A 21,680-nucleotide genomic window follows, 5' to 3' on the forward strand; every position below is an offset into this window, starting at 1 on the left:
GACTCCAACATTTTTGGTAAATGAATCAAAAGTTAATCACAAGTTGTCGTCATGTGTGAGGTCACACTTTCTCTGTGTATTTTATATTGACAAATGCATCAATAATCATATTTTTTATGTATATTTTCAGCATTTATAATCATAAACACATTTAAGGCGAGACACTACAGGCAAAAACACTGTTTTTTCAGGGAGTTTTTCATACTCTGGGACCGAAATCTCCACTTAAGCAGCACTTTCCTGTCTATATATTGAAGGTTTTTACAGAGGGGATTGTTGATATCATTCAAAGCCTGATTTATACAACATTTTATTCCTAAAAACATAGCGAAATTCGATTTTTTTTTTTTTTTAGGGCTGGTGACAGTATTTTCTCATTTACAGAGTGATAAAAAGAGATATCCAAAATCCCTTCTGTAAAAACTTCTGACTAAAACAAGAATTTTGAAAGGGGCTTCATCCATTGTTCAAATTAGCGCATATTTCATTAGATATTGCCTCATTTACATATTTAAACATAAAAGTTGACAAAATTTGTAATACAAATAATATGTATGTAAGTGATGAACTTAGGAGGTTTCATGGTAATATCTGTTAGTTAATTTTTTTTACCCTATTCACCTGTAGTGTCCCCCCTTAATAATTTAAAACTTAATGTAAGTAGAAGCATTAGTAGAAGCATAAACAGCTCATGAATGACAATTCAGTAAAATACAAGGTGCAAAAATGTAAAATTAAATAAGAAAGGATATAAAAATGTCCAGTATTTTCATTAATAAACATGTAAACAAAATAAATGTCCTCACATCTGTTTATAACAACATGATAGTGTGTTATAAATGTCATACGCTGAATTATGTTGACAACATGTAACAGCTGATCAACTACCAGCTCTATCTGTGTTACTGTTGTGTTGTATTATCTTAAACCCTAGTGTGTGTTTTTTTTAATAATCGTTTTTTTATATGCGTCTTCATAAATATCCACCTTCAAGATCTTTAATGAGAGTCTTTGCATCATTATCATCATACAACGATGATAAGCAGCAAAACTCTCTGTAGCTGCTCAGTGTCGGATTCGCTGCCCTGTATTAATATAATCTGTACACCTGCATTGTGTAACAGCCTTCTGCAGAGAAGACCGCTGTGACTCAAGCTGTGGCCATCATGATGACAATGTGTGTGTATGTGTGTGTGTGTGTCTATGTGTCTGTGTGTTTGTGCACGTGACAAACAGACTTCGGACTACACCCCAGGAACCTGGAGGAGAACCGATGTCCATCTGGAGAATCCAGAGTACCACACCAGATGGTTCTTTAAATACTTCCTGGGAAAAGGTCAGTGCTGCTCTGTTGTGCTCTGTTTAAAACACACACATAGTCACACACACACACCCACTCACACACCCACACACACAGAGTCAGTGTGAGACTGAGGGAAACCAAAAGGGGTGAGGGTTGAGAAACAGCAAATAAACCGGAGCTCTCAGATGCTGCAGAAATGAAACATCCTCTGAATGTATTCCCTGGTCCACAGGATACTTCTTATCTTAAGAAGTCAGCCTCGTCCTCATGCTGCACCGATCTTCATTCAAGGCCAAAACTTGTTAGCATCCAGCCATATCCCCACTGAGAGTCTCAACTACACTCTAATCCCATACACCACCAAGGGAGGAGGCCCGTGGAGGACACACAGCCTCAGCAGACAGAGCAAAAAGGCTTGCCTCCAACAGATAACGTGTTTAAGATCGGACTCTCTGAAATGAGCTCGGTGCAGCGCCGCACGCTTTGCAGGAGACATTCAAAGTATTGTTAAAGGGATAGTTAACATTTTGGCAAATCGGCCCATCGCCATAATCCCTATAGTTTTAGGAGTAGGTTCATTACCTTTAATTGTCGGTGCAAGCTATTTTTAGAACGGCGGAGCAGAGCCGTGAGCTGCTCAGAGCTATGCTACGGAGGCTAATGGGATTTCTTGGTTTCCCTCATCAAATACACAATCCAACAACTCCAAAACGCTCTTGTGGACAAGTTGTGACCTGCACATTCACCACACTATGAGATAATAACAGAACGTAATGGGACAGACAGGTCACATCTTGTCCACCAGAGCGTTTTGGAGTTGTTGGATTGTGTATTGGATGAGTTTGATGAGGGAAACCAAGAAATCCCATGAGCCTCCGTAGTGTAGCTCTGAGCAGCTCGCGGCTCTGTCCGCCGTTCTAAAAAATAGCTTGCACCGACAATTAAAGGTAACAAACCTACTCCTAAAACTATAGGGATTATGGCAATGGGTCAATTTGCCAAAATGTTGAACTATCCCTTTTAAAATATATAGAAATTTCTCATCTGCTCCTTCCTGCCACCTTTCCCGACTCTTTCTCACACCCTGCAGAGAGTTGCAGCAAGTTGTGCAACAAGAGATCATCCAGGTTTCCTCACAGTGGCTTAGATCAGGAAGAACGCCTTCAGCTGAGAGGTTGAGATAAAGGGCAGACGCCCGACACGGATGTAAAAGAAAGCTAGACAATTAAAAAAGTGGAAGAAGAAGCAAAAGAAATGCATTTTCTCTTCTTGCCAGGGTCACGTTCTCCTCATGCTATAGCATAGGCAGTTTAAACCGAGCCATGAATCTCCAGAAATTTGGCTCTGACCGGTTTGGACTGCAGCTGAGCCATCTGTGTCTCACAGCCTGAGCAGAGCTGACTGCATCGTGTAACACAACACATTATGAACTCGAGGCCAGTTATCCTAATGTGAGCATTTCCTGTCCTGATGAAGCCCCTGATACAGTCACTTGAAATCCCCAATTCCTTCATTTCAATTAGCAGAAGAGTAATACAACAGTTTGCCCTTGTTTGTTTATCCTGTTGTCTTGCATTAGGATATAAAAATAAATCCTGATTGGAGACGCTCGGAATCGGATTTCTACTCTTACAGAGAAAAAAGCTGAAGATGGCTAAACTAATCAGTGTATAAATGCAGCCCAGCCTCACAAAGTCATCGCTTTCCCGGAGCATTAAAAAAAAAAAAAAAAAACGGCTAATGGAGAACAAACAGAGCTGGAAACCAAATGGAGAAAGAAAGTGAAATTGTGGAATAAAGAAACATGAGGGAGGGAAAAGGAAGAATTAGACAAGGACAAAGAAAAGGGACGGCAGCGCAGGCAGAGCTCCTGCGTCTAATTGGGTTTGCAGGTCTGTTGGGCATTATTTCTGAGGATGTTACCCTGTCAACCAAGGAGGCTCAGGCATGAATGTGCGACTCTGCAGCGGTGTTGTCAAGAGATCTTTGTCTGTGTCCATGTTAAAGGACTGAAGATGGAGGAGGTAGGGGGAGAAAATGAAGAAAGAGGACAAAAAGAAAGACAGAGGGGATGAAAGAGGAGTGTTGAATACCTAAACATTTCACAGGGAAAGCCTCTAAACTGGTCGTTATGTGCAACATTTCTACCCTAACGAAGTAAAACCAAAACATATCTTTTATATATATACATTCACCTGTTGCATCCACAACTGTTCAACATCCAGAGTTCATGTCTAATTTTCTTCCTTCTCCTCCCTCAGTCCACCAGAACTACGTGGGTACAGATGCAGAGAAGAATCCCTTCTACCTGTCGGTCGTCCTCTCGGACCAGAACAACCAGCGGGTCCCTCAGTACAGAGCCATCCTCTGGAGAAAGACGGTGAGGACGAAGACACAGAGATCCTTTACTGAAGTATAAGTAGCAATACAACTGTGTTAAAATACTGTATTGCAGGTGAAAGTAGAGCGCTGAAAGGTCTCCTGTGGAGCGTTTGACCTCTGTGAATCACTGGCTCTGCAGTAAAAACGGCTCCTGTGGCTCCTACAGTGTTAGACATTACATTATTATACTGCTGATTCTGAAGCAACAGTGTTTTAAGTAATATTTTACTGACACCAATGTGCTGTTATTTTTAACTACTGTATTTGATCATGCTCTTATGCTTTCGGACACCAGACTCTTCTTTGAACTAAATGATCTGAGAAGCTTTAAAAGGGGAAATCTGTCTTTGATGGAGCTGCGAACAACTAACACCTGAAACATGATGAGGGGCCGAAAGTAGATTGAGTTTTTTTTTTTTTTGGTTCCTAGAGTGTAAAACCACTGGTTTCTAAATATATATGTATACAGTATGTAACCATCCGCTGCGTTGTGTTTTGTATCGTATTTTTATTTCCTGTATAACAACAAGGAAACTGGTCAGTTGCAGCTCTCAAGCACAGCGCTCACTCAGCAGCACAGATTAGCAGAGGAAATTAGCAATGGTTAGCTTAGCATTTTTGAGCTAATATCACTACCAATACACACATTTAATAAAATAAAACCAATTTAGCACATTTGACATACCATATTATCTGTGCTGTTGCACCACATGGTTTACACAGCTTCAATATCAACGCCGTGCCTCATACAACCTACCATGTGACCTCACAGCCCAGAGGAGAGCCATGCCAACCAGTGGGCATCCATGATACATGAATAAGGCTAACCATGATTGGTTGCCACCGTGGCAAGTGGAATCAACATGATTCAAACTCTGTTACTACATGAATGAATGAAGATGATATGATATGAAAAGTGACTTGTACTGTAGTTACAGCTGTGAAATATGAGTATAAGGAAGTAAAAAGTTCAATATTTCCATCTGGATTGTTGTAGTTGAGCAGATGTATAAAGTGGCATAACATGGAAATACTTGAGTACAGTGAAGTTTTTTTTAATATAGTAAGTTGAGTACCTGACTAAATCTTTATAAAATCAGTACAGAGGAGCCACAGATGCCTCTTTAACATGTGTGTCGACTCGTCTATTGAATCCACGACCGTATGTGACACGTTCTCTGTGATCAGAACATGAGAAAGCACAAATTCTGCTACTCCAGTGTGTGTGAGTGTGTGTGTGTGTGTGTGTGTGTGTGTGTGTGTGTGTGTGTGTGTGTGTGTGTGTGTAGGTGTGTGTGCAAAGTCTATGTTCATTATTGTGTGTCTGTAGCGTGGTCGTGACTCAGCTTCATGACCAAGATAGCTTGGATCTAATTTTGGCCTGACTTGGCTGATAAGGGTGGTGCACCTCCGCCGCCTGATCACATTGATTTGTCTTGTTTCTGTCAGACTCTTAACTGGTACAGGATGTTGCTGCTGCTGTTGTTGTTGTTGTTGTTGTTGTTGTTGAACAGAACAGGTTTAATTTGGTTCCCTGTAATTGTTTTATGACTAAATGAAAAATATGTTGAGCTGCTATTCGGGGTTATACATGACCTTTTTGTAGATGATCTTCATTTAATATCCTCTGAAATGATTTTCCCTTCCCTTCTTATTTTGATTAAGTAGCTTCTTAAAGAAAAGGCGGTTGAAGGCGACAGTGCTAACAGTTTGTAATCCCCGATCTGTGTCACTCTCCTCCGCTCAGGGCACTCTGAAGATCAGCCTCCCCTACAGCCCGACCAAAACACTATCAGTCAAGTCCATCCTCAGGTGAGAGACCTGAAGCCCGGAGCGCCACACTGACACTTTACTCACTCTCTCTCTCTGCACTGCAAGTAGGAGAATTTAGTCCAGCTGGTTTTCTGATGCCGGGACAGAAACATTAATACTTGATACCTACAATGCAACGAACATATGCACCGATACAGCTGTTTGTGTGTTTATTATTTTCAAACAAACAAAAAGTATCACATCTTTGTACTTTTTGTAACCTTTTTATATATATCTTATTTACTCTGCAGTGGTTTATGATGATATTATGTTGACATTGACACACACGCCAAGTTAGGGCCACAAACTCCACTTCTCAGTTTTGATGGTTTGGATAGTGCTACTGACTCCTGTCAAATCCTACATTAAAGGGATACTTCATCCAAAATCGATAATTCACCAATTTTCTACTCACCGTCATGCCAAGGAAGGGTTCAGAGAACTTTCGGAGTCATCAAAACACTTTTGGGGGGTTCCAGGTCCGGCTGGCAATGGATTTTCATATAACGACGGCAGATAGAGTTCACTTTTGAATCGTCCAAAACTCACACTATGAAACATCCAGATACCTCCATAATGCTTGTCCGTACTGACCCAAGTGTCCTGAAGCCGTGACATGAAAAAGTTGTTTGGAAAAAATGTATTTGATCTCTATTTTCAGAGCTGTAGTAGTAGCTTCCAGGGGTTGCGTGAACAACTTTTTCATGTTGCGGCTTCAGGACACTTGGGTCAGTACGGACGAGCAGTATGGAGGTATTTGGATGTTTCATAGTGTGTCATAGTTTGCGTTTTGATGACTCCAAAACTTCTCCAAACCCTTCCTTGGCATGACGGTGAGTAGAAAATTGGTGAATTATCGATTTTGGATGAAGTATCCCTTTTTAATTCTGGTGCAGAATTAAGAAATCACAAGAGAAATACAATATAATATGTAAAGATCTGTAACCATAGACCACACACAGCGCATCTGATGATACTACCACTTTCCAAGTAGAGGACTATAGGCTGTAACAAGATATAATGAGATGTGTGTGAAACAGGAGACTGGAGATTATACAGTCCTCGGGGCTGAGCAGCGTCACCGCTACAAACTACTCTGAATGAGCACAAATGGTACAAACAGGATGAGAAATCCCCTGTATCACGTCTCTTTTCTCCGTGTAACTCCTTTGGGCTATTTGTCTTCCATTAATCCTACACCCTGTTATCTTTTTTTTTTCTCATCACTACTTCCTCCTCTTTCCTCCCGTCCTTATTCCCAGTGCAATGAACATGGACAGGTTTGAGAAAGGCCCCAGGGAGATCCTGAACCCGGAGATTCAGAAGGTGAGAGCAACACCAGAGCATCTGCTCCGCTCCTCTTTATGAAACCTAAACTCTGCAGTTATCCTCCGGCTGTGTCATCTCTTCCTGGAGAGCTGATCAGTGTAAATGATAATGATTATAATAATAGTAATAATGATGATGTCCTCTTTCCTCAGGACCTGCTGGTGCTGGAGGAACAAGAGGTATGGGATGACACTGCTTTAACTGTCAACTATAGCTTATTGGTTGATTTGTTTTTGTTGTTTGTACTGTAATTTAAAGGTTAAAACTACTTAAGTTTGTATCCTTTTTGTTTATAGGTTATATTTGTGTATTTTCCTTGTCACCTTCACACACCCACATAAAACAGATTCTCATTTTTAATGTTGTCCTACATTTGCAGGAATGACAGTTGTGCCATTTTTTGTTGTCGTAATCTCTCTGTTTTGTCTTTGAAAGTAGCACAGTTACAATAGAAATAGTGTCTGCCATTAAAAGATATCCAATCCAATCCAACTTTATTTGTTGAGCACTTTAAAACATCCACAGTGGACCAAAGTGCTGTACAGGATAATAAATAAAAGTACCAGAAATAAAGACACAACAAATACATACATACATAAATACATAAACATAAAATTACACATAAAAAAACAGATAAAAAAATAAAAAAATAAATAATATAATATAAAAGATAATGAATGCACATTGTAATTTTTATTAACTATAATTTTTTTAGGGCTCTGTCAACTTTAAATTTGGTGTCCTGTACGCCAAGGATGGACAGCTCACAGATGATGAGATGTTTAGCAACGGTAAATCTCTCCATACTCTGCTTTTTCTGATTTTGGCACTTTTTTTTTGTTGCTTTTTTCGCCAAGAGTCGATCAATGTGTGTGTGTGTGTGTGTGTGTGTGTGTGTGTGTGTGTGTGTGTGTGTGTGTGTGTGTGGTGTGTGTGTGTGTGTGTGGTGTGTGTGTGTGTGTGTGTGTGTGTGTGTGTGTGTGTGTGTGTGTGTTTCAGAGACGGGGAGTGAGAGCTTTGAAAAGTTTCTCAACCTGCTGGGCGACTCCATTACGCTGCAGGGATGGGCCGGTTACCGCGGAGGGCTAGACACCAAGAGTAAGAGAGCGAACATCTGCTGAGTCACATCGTATTTTTACATCTTTACAGGTGTTTAAATATACTGGGGTTTATTTATTCTTTGTCTTGATCTGTTGTTTCTGTCTCTCTTTTTCCTCGCACAGACGACACTACAGGAATTAAGTCCATCTACACAGTGTATCAGGGTCATGAGCTCATGTTCCACGTGTCCACCATGTTACCCTACTCTAAAGAGAACAAACAGCAGGTGGGCGGCTTACAATCAATTTGCATCTATTTCATTTTAAAGAGGAACTACTGTATGCATGATTTTCACCTTAACTATGCTATGCTATGTTAATTACCTTAATTACAGCTTAATTGGCCATTGTGAGCGTTAAATAAATGACTTGTAACTTGAAACGAGGGAGAAATGGAGGCTTTCTGCCTGTGTCCCAGCTCTCGTCTCTGCAGCACCGCGACACAAACGCGCCCTGTAACCCGTACAACAGATAAGACTACACAAATATACACATTGTAACGCATATATAATATATAATGTTATCCACTGCTCCATGGATTGCCTTCTCGCTAGCTTTATTGAAAATAAATGCACTGGCCAGGAGGAGGGTTGGCAAAACTGCGGAAAAGCAACCGCATAAATCCCATTTAAAAGGTTATTATCTTACTTACTAGTTAAGATAAGTTTTTTTGGTAACACTTTATGATAAGTACACACTATTACGCATTAGTTAAGCATTAATAAATACTGAATGTATGAATACTCATTAGTATGTAGTTTATAAATACAGTTAGTGCTTATCAATAATGAGTAAAACATTTTTAACTGTTTATAAACTATATATTAATGAGTATTCATGTGTTATAAATGATTCAGTATTTAATGCTTAATAGTTTGTACTTATTATAAAATGCTACCATTTGCTGGAAAAAACTTGCATACATTCATAGCATCTAATCAATATTTAAGTCAATAATCAATCATCAGCAAAACTGCATGACATTCCCAAAGCCATTGTGCTTTTATGCAAATTAGCAACCATTACCATGCTAATCTGCTCAGCTAATGTAGTGCTAAATGTCTGCATCCTTTCATTGTGAGCACGTTAGCATGGGCTGATGTTAGCATTTAGGTCAAAGTCTGACTGGGCTGTTACCATGGCTGCAGCAGACAGACATTGAGATTTGATAAATTGTTCACTCATCCAAAAGAGACAGAAAACAACTCCCTCGTGATCCTTGTACTATGAAAAAATAATTGGTGTGAAGAGTCACCAAAAGTTTAAGGATTTCCCCTTTGAGAATTTCACGGGACATGAAATTCGATTTTCACAGGTTTTCATGGGGCGGCTGCAGGTTTTATATGTTACTTTCTCAGACATCCTGTCATGAACTGAGGCGGCGGTGGACAAAAATTAGGTGCAAGAAGAAGAAGAAGAAAGGTCGGACGGGTCAGCGAAAATAGTTTGTTTGTGACAAGGAGAATGTAAAGTAAATCAAACCGTAGATGTGCGCCGTAGATGTTGCTCGATGTCTCTCGCTGCCTCTGAAGTGTCAAGATCAAAGAGCCTGAAATTATCGCCACTTCTCACAGCGACCGTGGTGTGAGAGCTCGGAGAACTTTTTTTTTTTCTCCCCGTAGACAGAGTGACATTGTCAACACACACATTACTCACATACACTCACTGTGTCCCCATCATCACGCCAACATACAGACTGATACAGAGCAATTAACTTAAAAGCCGCTGTCAACAATAATGTTATGTTATCAAATGATAAAATGATTGTGTGTGATCATTGCAGCAACAAACCATGTAAAGTTTCTTTCAGCTCTTTTTATGGCTGGGAAAACCCACTTTACATATCCTAGGAAAGAAAGCAGCATTTAGCAACTAAATAGGGATTTAACGTTTGCGAACCTGTGGCAAAAGATTCAGTTTGACAATGTAAAAATGTCAGGTATTCACAAAACCATCAGAAAACAGTGCTGCAGCAGTGGTTGTGAAATAAACTAGAGGTAATAATGATATTTAGAGACGCCAGTTGACATAATATCAGTGTAAAGTTAACATATAGTTTCCAAAAATATCATTATTTAGTCCTGTCCAGCTCCAGGACTTTGATTCAAAGTCTCCGTCCTGATGAATGCAAATGTTCCATCCTGGATGTGTAAATATGAAAGTGTTTGCTAATTTGTTCATTGTAAGAACTTTGTAAGGTGATGATATTTTTTTTTACTCCTTTTGACAATAGAATAATCCAATTTCTGCAGACTACTGAGGTTTCTTTGTCTCGTTCCGTGTCTCCTCTGACAGGTGGAAAGAAAGAGACACATTGGAAATGACATTGTTACCATAGTATTCCAGGAAGGGGATGACGCATCGTCGTCCTTCAAGCCGTCTATGATCCGATCACACTTCACCCGTATCCTTCACATGGACAATGACTGTCAGAGAAATGAACTGGTAATAAGGGACATGAGCCGTGCTCGGAGGAGCTTCGGCTAATGAACACACATAACATCAACCCTGTGAGACTTGGAAGACATATGGACTGCTGCCTGCTACTACTGCCCATTCAAAACCATCATTTTCCTTCACTTCCACTTCCAGATATTTTTGCATTAGTTAGGTATAATAGCCAGAATGACAGTTACAGGTAAGTGGCTTCAAGTAATGCAGTGTTTATGGTATTGTTGTTCACTTGTCTTAGCTAAAAAGACTCACTTTGTTAAGATTTCGTTCATTAAATAGAGTACTTGTCTTGACTTGTATGCACTGTCCAATGCTTAAAGGGATAGTTCAACATTTTGGCAAATTGGCCCATTGCCATAATCCCTATAGTTTTAGGAGTAGGTTAATCAAATACACAATCTAACAACTCCAAGACACTCTGGTAGACAAGTTGTGACCTGCACATTCACCACGCTATGAGATAATAACGTAACTTTATGAGACAGAGTTGTTTTCGAGGCAAATACAGAGACTGCTTGATGAAAAACTGCCCCTGACGGGAACGCGCATCAGCTGTTTTGCATGAATTTACCTCTAAAACAACTCTGTCTCGTAACGTTCTGTTATTATCTCATAACGTGGTGAATGTGCAGGTCACAACTTGTCCACGAGAGCGTTTTAGAGTTGTTGGTGTGTGTATTTGATGAGTTTGATGAGGGAAACCAAGAAACCAAGAAATCCCATGAGCCTCCGTAGCGTAGCTCTGAGCAGCTCGCAGCTCTGCTCCGCCGTTCTAAAAATAGCTTGCACCGACAATTAAAGGTAACAAACCTACTGCTATGACTATAGGGATTATGCCAATTTGCCAAAATGTTGAACTAACCCTTTAATATGATGCTGTTTGTCCTTATATATCTGTTCTTTGTCACAGGTTGAAGATTTTCTCAGAGGAGAGTGTTCCCCTGTTCGGACCTCCTCTCCCATCTCCACCTGTGTTTACTGATCACCACGAATTCAGGGACTTTTTATTAGTCAAATGTAAGACAAGGGGAAAAAAAACAATGTATACTAATAAATCTGAATCAACTGCGTGTTTGTTGAACTTATTTTTTTTCCCCTCATCTACTCCGACAGTAATCAATGGAGAGAAAGCCACATTGGAGACGCCAACGTTTGCCCAGAAGCGCCAGCGGACCTTGGACATGTTGATCCGCTCGCTCTACCAAGACCTCATGCCTGACCTGCACAAGGTACTACAGCTTTATATTATTGCTGTGCCACTGGTCCAAACACCTGTTCTTGTTCTTGTTTTTGGATGGATTTTACTTGACTTTCTCTTTTTTAAGGCCATCCAAAAAGTACAGAGTGCGTAGCGTACTATAGCTCTCCTGCTCCTGCACCTCCTCCTCCTCCTCCTTGTCACTTCAGTCACTGGCAGCGACTGTAGCCACTGCTGAGCTTTGTTCTGCTGTTTTCCACTGCAGCCCTCGGTCTGCCTCTGCATACTGCACCACACCGACTGGATACTACTGCAATGCTGACTTTCTCAGCAGGGCTCTCTCTCTCTCTCTCTCTCCTCACATCACTTTTGTTCTTATTTCTCTTGTCCCCCCCCCTCTCCCCTCTTTTCCCTCCTTTCACTGTTGCTCCTAACACGACTTATTTCTCAGTGTGTTTCGCTCCTGCTGCTGTCGTCACCCCCTGCCAGGGTCAGTTGCTAAGACCCCTTTCTGCTTTCTTTTTCCCCTCCATTTGTATGTGTGTGTGTGTCTGTGTGTGTGTGTCTGTGTGTGTGTGTGTGTGGCATTTTGGTTGTTGGTCTTCCATGTTTAGGTTCCTTTTTCTCCCCAGAACATGTTAAACCGACGGTCTTTTAGCGACGTGCTGCCAGAGTCTCCAAAATCTGCACGCAAGAAGGAGGAGGCACGGCAGGCCGAATTTGTCAGAATAGGACAGGTAAAGAAAATAAAAAAACACACACACACACACATACACAAACTCATGAGCACCAAACAACAACCAGAGCTCTGCAGTAAACAGCCAGAAACACTGACACAAACAGGCACTTAGCCACTGATAGAGGTGGTGGCATGGGCACACGAGCACACACACAATCATAATCACACACATACCTGGGCAAACACACCTCGTCACCTAAGGAACAAGGACGATACACGTGCACTTAAACACACAGTATGAATGCAACTAGGCAAAATACTAACAACTGTAAAACTTGATAGTAAAATTAACCAGTTTACTGCTCAGTTTTAAAGATGTATACATTGAATTCATTTTAGTTGATTAAAAAATGAACAAATTATATACAACATTCAAAATTCATTCATTTATTTAAAGGTTTAAACATCAGGGACAATGCACATTAATAAAACATCTTAACAAATGTAAACATGCCAGAATCTGCTGTCCCTGAACTGATGTTCAGTAGACAGTCGCCCTAAAAGAGAATAAAATGATTTAGTTATAAACATAGAGATAATACATTAAAGGATTAGAAGGCTAAATCTGAATAAAGATTATCTTTCTATGACAGTATTAACTGTCGTCCGCGAGGTAGAGCAGTCTGCTGGTTGTCTGAGAGGAAAAGACTTGGGGCATAAAGAAAAAAGGGGGAAAAAAGCACTTGCTGCACCACCCACTGATGTTCCCCTTACGGTTGTTGCTGTGAGCACACGACACAACAATACCTGAAGGTGACCCAGATGAGTGGATCAACATTTGTTTTTTATCAACTCAGATCCTCCCTCACCTGGAATAAGGAGACTGGGCGGAGAGGAGGAAATCTACCTGAGATTATAAAGATGACAGGGAGACAAATAGGTTTTTAAAAATTATAAATAAAACATATACTGCTGCTTTATATCATATCACATCATATCATATCATATAAAAAGATTACCATGCAACATAGTAGAGAAAAAGAGAGAGAAAAAAAAGAAAAGGCTATATGTCAAGTCTCGACCATATAATATCCACATAAAAATTCAATACAGTTACTTGAGATCTGTGAAGCAGGTAGGTGTAATGGTCACCTATTACAGGCAAATGAGAAGCATGAAACCATCACGTAAGAGAAATGATAATGATAGTGATCATTAATTTCTCCCCTTTTCCTTACTTGGGAGCCCGAGGTGCAAGAGGAGTGGGTTTGGTGTTAAGTGCAGAAATAACTAACGCAGTCAAAGCAGCCGTCGTGCCATTCCTGCTCCGATGATGATGATGATGATGATGGAGAATTGATCAGCGTCTATTGTGACCAACACTTAAGATTTGAGCTCTAATCAGAGGCTTAACTCAGAGCCAGACACGCTGCATAGATTTCCTGTTCGTGCTGAAGTACGGTGCTTATTTTTTCTTTTTTATTTCTTTTTTTTTTTTTTTGAGAGAGAGACTTACCCACACTTATCTACCGATGGCGCTGCATTTATTTCTCCCTAATTCTGCGACACTGTTCACAGCCAAGTAGAGAAAATGAGGGTTGCAGATTAAGCTACAGGCGCCTTTTTAAAAAAAAAAACCTTCATCACCACCACCTCGCTCCCTCATTGTCGAGTCAGATCTGTGACTCTTTGCGCCACAGTGAAGTCATTTAGCGGCTATAACTCCTGACGGACAGCTGAGTGAACTGGACACCAGGATGCAGTGATAAGAGCGAGGAGGGGGGGGGGGGGGGGGGGGGGGGGCTAGTCATTACCGGACTGATGTAATCGCAATTACACCTCTTCTGCTCTGGGCGCTGATGTAACAATCATATAATTATGCAGTCTGAAAACACAGGCGAGGGAAAAGAAGACCTGTCCACGGTGCTGAACCCACACGATCTCTGGCATTTTGGAAGTTGTTTGTTTCAGGGCGGTTTTGGAGATAATGGATTTGTTTTTGTTATTTTTAATAAGTGCCCAGGCTGTTGTGTTGACGATGCCCTCTGACTCAAATGTTGTTGATTTTTAAAAAAAGTATTGCCACAAATCTCTATTTCTAGACACCCTGGAAGAAATTGGATAAGTCTTAAAGATACGTGTTGATGGAGCTGAAGTAATTCCGTCTCTCTTGTTTCCTTTTTGTGTGTTTATCTTTGTTTGCCGATGCTCCTTCTTCCTCGTGTTGCCCCTGTGTGTGTGTGTGTGTGTGTGTGTGTTTTCCGCCTTGTTTCTGTCGCTCTCCGCTCATAAACACAAAGCCGGGGCATCGACACATTGTGCTGTAAAGCATGAAAACAAAGGAAGGTAGACGTGTCGAGTCATTGATTATCCAGTTTTGTGGAGACAAGGCGTCCGTCCTCGTCTGCACTTGCTCTCCGTGCGCTCACTCATTGTCTGATGCACATTATACGCTCTGAGTTCATGTTCTCATGGACGCCCCGATACGCCAGGGATATGTATTTTTTTATGGATATTTTCTGAAGGATGGCAAAGTACACCGTGCCGCGGCGAAGCCATTGTGCTGTTGGTTTGCTATTGATTTCATTATCTCCAGATTGCCTGTTTAAGCAGATATGGAAATGGAAATGGCTGACTGCACAGCTTGGATTGGAAATAGTCAATCTGATCTGATGGCTGCTGATTGAACATTTGAGCAAACTGTACTCCTTTTGAATTTTGAAGTAATTGCACCTTTTATTTATAGTAGTGACACATTTCTAGTGCTGATTGTCCCGCTCCTTTCCACCTCAGCGGGCCGTCCGTCACAGTACTCAGGGCTGAGATGAGCATGGAACAAACAAGGAAACAACAATGACAGGCCAGTTAAATATTAGTAATGAAATACAAGGTGCCACTTCTGATCAGTGTAGTCTCTCTCATACATGCAGGAGCTCTAGGTTTCAAAGTCTTCACATTATTTAAGGAAATAACACATTATTTATTTGAAGAAGTTGCATTAGGAGCAGATGTGAAATCCATGCAGATGATGTTGTGCAAGATGGAAAGTCAGTGCATTTACTCAAGTACTTCATATAAGTAGAGATTTGAGGTGCTTTCTGTTTTTTAACCTTAAACTGCACCTTTCTTATTGGTGACTTCACAGATTCAAGATATTGCATGAAAAATATACAATAAGCTAATAAAAATGAATGTCCATCTTTTGTTATTAGTTTCAAATGGAGTGTTTTCTCCACTAAAAGTCACTGGTAGTTTTGTTTAAATAACAACTCAAGGCCCATGATTCTTTAAAAAACAACAAATATTAAAGGAAAAAAAATATTTTTGGACACATGCATCATCTCACGACTCCTCGCATAAAACTTCTGACCCCCTAGTAGGTGATGTAATTGTATATAAACAATCTCCACCTCAACCAGCTAAAACAATAAAACGCAACTTACACAGAGGGATTTTGAATGCACTTATTACTCATATGATTTATTTTTCTTGTGAGGGAGCATTTTTCATTTTTGCATTCATTGCATTTACATAAAAAAGATCCAAACACCTCAGTCCAAAGCAAACACAGCTGACAGACGACTGCGCTGTGAGTTGAACATCTGCCCTGTTCCTCTCTATAGGCTCTGAAGCTGAAGACCATCGTGAGAGGAGACGCCCCGACCAGCCTCGTTACAACAGGCCTGTGCAGAAAAGAGGTGAATCACTGAGACATTCCACATCTTAAAACTGATTCCACATTTAAAGGGATAGTTCAACATTTTGGCAAACTGGCCCATTGCCATAATCTCTATAGTTTTAGCAGTAGGTTCATTACCTTTAATTGTCGGTGCAAGCTATTTTTAGAATGGTGGAGCAGAGCCATGAGCTGCTCAGAGCTACGCTACGGAGGCTCATGGGATTTCTTGGTTTCCCTCATCAAACTCATCAAATACACAATCCAACAACTCCAAAACGCTCTGGTGGACAAGTTGTGACCTGCACATTCACCACGCTATGAGATAATAACAGAACGTTACGAGACAGAGTTGTATTCTAGTTAATTTCATGCAGTTTTTCAGCAAGCAGTCTCTGCATTTGCCTCGAAAACAACTCTGTCTGGTAACGTTCTGTTATAATCTCATAGTGTGGTGAATGTGCAGGTCACAACTTGTCCACCAGAGCGTTTTGGAGTTGTTTGATTGTGTATTTGACGAGTTTAATGAGGGAAACCAAGAAATCCCATTAGCCTCCCATTAGCAGCTTGCGGCTCTGCTCTGCCATTCTAAAAATAGCTTGCACCGACAACGAATCTACTCCTAAAACTATAGGGATTATGGCAAGGGGCCAATTTGCCAAAATGTTGAACTATCCCTTTAAATCTCATGTTAAATGTATGATTATAAGAACCTATGACAATATATAAGCCAATAATGTTGTGTTTTGGGTTTTTTTTTTTTTTCAGTAAATCGCTATTTCAAGATACTGACACTTAAGAAAAATGCATCGGGAACTTTACAGTGTGTGCATAATTTATCACCCTTATTTAAAGGGATAGTTCACCCTAGAATGATATTTCGCTCATTATCTACTCACCCTCATGTTGACTAAGGGCTGGAAGAAGTTTCAGATTCCTCCGTGGCTTCTCTGAGTTACAGGGGGTCTCGGCATAGCAGTGCATGTCCATATAACGGTTGCAAAGGGACACCGGAGCTCTTCGTAAAAAAACACACACAAAAAAACATCCAAATACCTCCATGATGCTCGTATGTAATGTCCGTCTTGTGCTGAAGCCCCAAATTGCGTAATTGTCCCGAAAAAAATTAAATAAGTCTATATTTTAAGCTTGTTTGTAGCGGAAGCTTCTCGAAGCTCCTCTTCCTGGTCCGTCCAAATCTCGCGTGATTTGCGCCGGCGTCAGTATGCGTCAGTGCGGTTACTGCGAATCACGCGAGATTTGGACGGACCAGGAAGAGGAGCTTCGAGAAGCTTCCGCTACAAACAAGCTTAAAATATAGACTTATTTAATTTTTTTCGGGACAATTACGCAATTTGGGGCTTCAGCACAAGACGGACATTACATACGAGCATCATGGAGGTATTTGGATGTTTTTTTGTGTGTGTTTTTTTACGAAGAGCTCCGGTGTCCCTTTGCAACCGTTATATGGACATGCACTGCTATGCCGAGACCCCCTGTAACTCAGAGAAGCCACGGAGGAATCTGAAACTTCTTCCAGCCCTTAGTCAACATGAGGGTGAGTAGATAATGAGCGAAATATCATTCTAGGGTGAACTATCCCTTTAATGCTGTGTTTTGTGTGTAACGTCTATGTGTGTGTGTTCTGCAGCCATGGGAGTCCCAGTCGTTCTGCAGCACTTTCCCCTACGAGATCGTGTGCGGCGACTCCTGGGGTCAGTCTCTGCTGGCCGCCACCGACACAGCAGGGGTCATGCTGCTGGATGGTGAGGTCACCCTAATCCATATGTCCCTATGTTCTCTGAAATAAAGCCACTCATCTATATCCACTCAATACTGAGCTCAGCAGAACGCCAAGGCCAGCAGCTAACTAACTAACGTGATGATGATGACGATGGTGATAATGATGTTGTCCATGTTTCAGGCCCCGATCCGGCTTTGCCCAACGCCGGTGGGTTGCTACACAATCAATATTATCATTATTATTATTTACTCATATTTCAATCTCATTTTTAATATTTTTTCCAGTTCTTACCCTCTTTTTATTCTGATATATATTACCTATGCGTCATATTTCAGAGTTGCAGACGCTGCCTCCGGTGCAGGTGTTTGACAAAACCATGGTGGTGAAGCAGATGCACGTTCTCGAGCCTCAGGACCTGCTTATCACCAGAGCTGACAAAGGTAGGTACTGTAGGCTCAGACCGCAAGACGCAGGAGAGAACTGCTCAACACCTCCTCCCCCTCCTCCCCCTCCTCCTCCTCTTCCTCCCTGCACATCACAGTCTGCCTCGCTGCTGGCACCATCCTTTTACCATGTTCCCTTTCACGCTATTTTTTTTTTTTTTTTTTGCTGTATAACAGTATTTACAGCGATTTTCTTTCACATTATTCCTCTTCCTCTCTCTCTCTAGTTCATCTGTCATTTCTCTCTCTCTCTTTCTCTCTCTCTCTCTGTGCTGTCGAGTACCTGCTTACCCTTTCCACCTCCATTGGTCCGGTGAACACATTGATCACTCGCCGTGATCTAAGGAAGCTGACCTATAGAGAACCAATCCATTTGTGTGTGTGTGTGTGTGTGTGTGTGTGTGTGTTTATCCTCTGGGACTGGGCTCAACTGTGAGAGCAGAGTTGGCTTTTAAAGCACTGATAGATATGCAGACAAACAGCCAGATAAAGCATAAGAAAAAACACAAATAGCTTATACAAGGAAGTTGCTGTGTACTCACAAACAGCTGCAGGATTTGTCTCATGTCTGCTCCGACCAGAAGAGCATGTAATTAATTACCCTGCAGATGATTAGCTAACCCTAATATTGACAAACAGGGTTGACTCGGTTTTGATAGTGATTATGCGATGGCAGTGGAAACATTTGTCACGACTGTGTGTGGGCTTTGATAGAGCTTCAGAGCGAGCACGAGCCATAAGAAGCCTCCTAGTAATCCTCTCTGCAGTGCACAACGCTATTGTCTGGCCGTGGGTGGATGCTAAAAAAAAAAAAAAAAATTAAGAGTAACCTTAATGCAAAGCAGAGATGCTTTTGTTGTTTTGTTTATAGGTTTTTGTTCTGTTTTGTTTCCAGGAAAGGACGCTCGGCTCTATGTGTTCAGACTCAGCACGCTCAAGAGAGGCCTGGAGGAGAGGCAGCTCGTCAGAGGAAAGTGTGACAGCCGGGAAAACAAACTGGAGAAAACTAAAGGTACAACACAAATGCAACAACTAATCCTCACAACAAACAAGCTAAATATACAGTGATCTCCAGAGATAAAACATCCAAGGCAGATTCATTTAGGATTGCAAGGGCTGGGTCACAGTTTTTCCAAGTATAACAAACTGCAGTTCCTTGGATGACCACTAGAGGCTGGATACAGGGATGTCAAACATACGGATGAATTTGCCAAGAGTGAAAAGTACATAGAAGCCAGAAGAGGCATTTTTCTCAAGAAATTTCAGTTTGTCCATAACATGTTTTGTAAAAGGAGGGTTCATTTGCACTAAATCAAAGGGAATATTTAGAGTTCTTGTTATTTATAGGTTACTATGCTATTATTTCACTGGTTCAGCCCACTTGAGATCAAATTGCGCTCTATGTGGCCCCTGAACTAAAATGAGTTTGACATCCCTGCTATAGACCCTGGTACAAAGAATATTTCCTTCTTCATGACAACTGTGCAGGATACATTTTTATGTAGTTCATCCATTTAAATTATATTAAAGCTTTAAATTATGTAAAATTGGAGGCGTGGCCCCTATGAGTGACCGGTGAACGAGCAAGCTCTTGCTATAAACCAAAGCCAGCAGAGAAGCTCAGTCTGAGCTTCAAAAACAAGGTTATGTGGAGGCTAAAATCTTTATTTTAACCCTACAGTATATCAGGTTCCCATTTTAACACAGTTAGAGCTAGTGCTTCAGTCATTCCTCGTGTTCACACTTATCCACATTAAAATCTCCGCTCCTCCTGTGTTTGCAATGGAAGTGATGAGGAACCAACAGCATCCATGTTCCTGACTGTGTATCTGAAGTTAATTTGAGGCTTCACCTCTCTGGGTTAATCAAATCAAGTGGTTATCATCTGCCCACTTGATCTAGGAACTATTAACCGGAGCACAGGAGTCAACAGTTTGCCAACACAGAGCACTGACTAAGAGTAGGAGCCAAAGTATACTGCTGCCCCCCCCCCCCCCACTCTCCCACCACCACCACCACCACCACTCGTCCCCCTTTTGTCAGTTTACTGGATCAAGACTTCAGAATCAAATTGGGACACAGAGAATTGGGATCGAATCACATACCGCCGGGAGAAAGTGGGTAATTGGTGATCGAAATATAACATGTCAGTTAGTGAGCTAGAGAGCACTAGTGCTGGCAGGCAGGGTTTTATTTATTTATTTATTTATATATATATATATTTAAAACCTTTAGACAGAGCCAGCCAACCCAGATCCAGTCTTTGTGCTCAGCTAACTCCATTTTTAGCCACGGAAACACGAGTTGTATCAGGTCTTTTATCTACTTCTCAATGTGAAAATAGACAGATATACCTTTGAAAACTGTCAATAGTTCTGTTTAAGTAAAATTTTCTCAATTTGCTTGATTTTTTTTTTATATTTTAGTGTCATTTTTCTGGTCTGCTGTACATATAATCCTTTACATATCGTGTAATAAGACAGCATCTATATGGCTTTGTCCTCTTCATTTGGAAAGTAAATGCAATTAGATTAGATTAATTATCTAATGCAAATGGTGTTCGTGAAGATTATTAACATTTGATGAGAGTAAAATGACTGTTAATCGGCCTAAAGCAGGACGTTGTGACCTTAATGAAAGCGGCTCACGGTGCAAACACTCAACCTTTGGTCTGCTGCTGGTGTCGTGCCAGCTGTTTTCTGGATGCATCGATCTGTGGGGCGATGCCAGGGAACAGCACCTACAGCGCAACACATGTCCGGTGTACTTCCCCCGCACTCTCTCACCCTCTCTCCCCCCCTCCTCCTCTTCTTCCTCTTCCCCCCTCCCTCCTTTTTGTCCCAGGCTGTCATCTGTACTCTATCAACACCCACCACGGCTCAGAGCTGAGGATAGTAGCAGCCATCAGGAACAAACTCCTCCTCATCACCAGGAAACATCCACGTTTCGAAGGCTTCAGCGCCGTCGCAGCGGGAGCAGACTCGCCAGTCGAGGAGTTTCAGTACATACGGGTACAGCAGCTCCACGTTTATAAGAATAAATGAAATAAATGGACGTGTGAGGGAATGAATGACTAAGTGGAGGATGACATCATTTTCTGAGGATGCCTTTTCAGGTCACAATTTCCATATAAATACAATAAATCCACATAGAAATAAGAAAAAATGTTGTTTTTAAACCCAGAAACTGGCTGAAAATCATCATGACGGCTTTAAGTTTACTTCCGCGTCAAACTAATCTGGTGATAATACTCCAAAAGACACCACTAAAAGCTAATTCAGCACAGTTTTAATGGGTTCCACTTGTGCCAAAACATATACATATAAAACAAAATACCCCAAAGCTTTATGGGAACAGTCGATCCAAAAATGTAAAGCCTGTTTTTCTACCACAGACAGAGTGAAAAACCCCTGTTGTAAAGTTATTAAAACATTACACACAGAAGTCTGTTAAAGACATACGACTGTTTATTCATCCCGCACATGGAAAAAATGTGGTTGTTACAGTAGCATTGTAGCATACAGGGTAAAAAAAGTAGACACATATGCAAATATAAAATG

General features: G+C 41.1%; 1 protein-coding gene across 9 annotated transcripts in view; it reads left to right on the plus strand.

Moving 5' to 3' along the window:
* Nucleotides 1-21,680, plus strand: part of garnl3 (GTPase activating Rap/RanGAP domain like 3) — a 76,827-nt gene that overhangs the window by 40,806 nt on the left and 14,341 nt on the right. For 5 of the 9 annotated variants that reach the window (XM_085793076.1, XM_085793077.1, XM_085793079.1 and 2 more), the window contains exons 4-22: nucleotides 1,237-1,336; nucleotides 3,565-3,683; nucleotides 5,433-5,497; nucleotides 6,760-6,823; nucleotides 6,979-7,005; nucleotides 7,542-7,617; nucleotides 7,826-7,924; nucleotides 8,050-8,153; nucleotides 10,222-10,330; nucleotides 10,519-10,564; nucleotides 11,291-11,397; nucleotides 11,494-11,609; nucleotides 12,193-12,315; nucleotides 15,881-15,955; nucleotides 17,585-17,699; nucleotides 17,858-17,884; nucleotides 18,013-18,117; nucleotides 19,016-19,132; nucleotides 20,965-21,131. In XM_085793076.1, the coding sequence (XP_085649202.1) occupies nucleotides 1,237-1,336; nucleotides 3,565-3,683; nucleotides 5,433-5,497; nucleotides 6,760-6,823; nucleotides 6,979-7,005; nucleotides 7,542-7,617; nucleotides 7,826-7,924; nucleotides 8,050-8,153; nucleotides 10,222-10,330; nucleotides 10,519-10,564; nucleotides 11,291-11,397; nucleotides 11,494-11,609; nucleotides 12,193-12,315; nucleotides 15,881-15,955; nucleotides 17,585-17,699; nucleotides 17,858-17,884; nucleotides 18,013-18,117; nucleotides 19,016-19,132; nucleotides 20,965-21,131 (1,761 nt within the window). The remainder of the gene's footprint in view (nucleotides 1-1,236; nucleotides 1,337-3,564; nucleotides 3,684-5,432; nucleotides 5,498-6,759; nucleotides 6,824-6,978; nucleotides 7,006-7,541; nucleotides 7,618-7,825; nucleotides 7,925-8,049; nucleotides 8,154-10,221; nucleotides 10,331-10,518; nucleotides 10,565-11,290; nucleotides 11,398-11,493; nucleotides 11,610-12,192; nucleotides 12,316-15,880; nucleotides 15,956-17,584; nucleotides 17,700-17,857; nucleotides 17,885-18,012; nucleotides 18,118-19,015; nucleotides 19,133-20,964; nucleotides 21,132-21,680) is intronic. The other 4 variants (XM_085793080.1, XM_085793082.1, XM_085793084.1 and 1 more) reach the window with 1 other exon arrangement.

This window comes from Trachurus japonicus, chromosome 12 (genome assembly GCF_045865225.1).
Source record: "Trachurus japonicus isolate A0001 chromosome 12, Traja_1.0".
Lineage (NCBI taxonomy): Eukaryota > Metazoa > Chordata > Actinopteri > Carangiformes > Carangidae > Trachurus > Trachurus japonicus.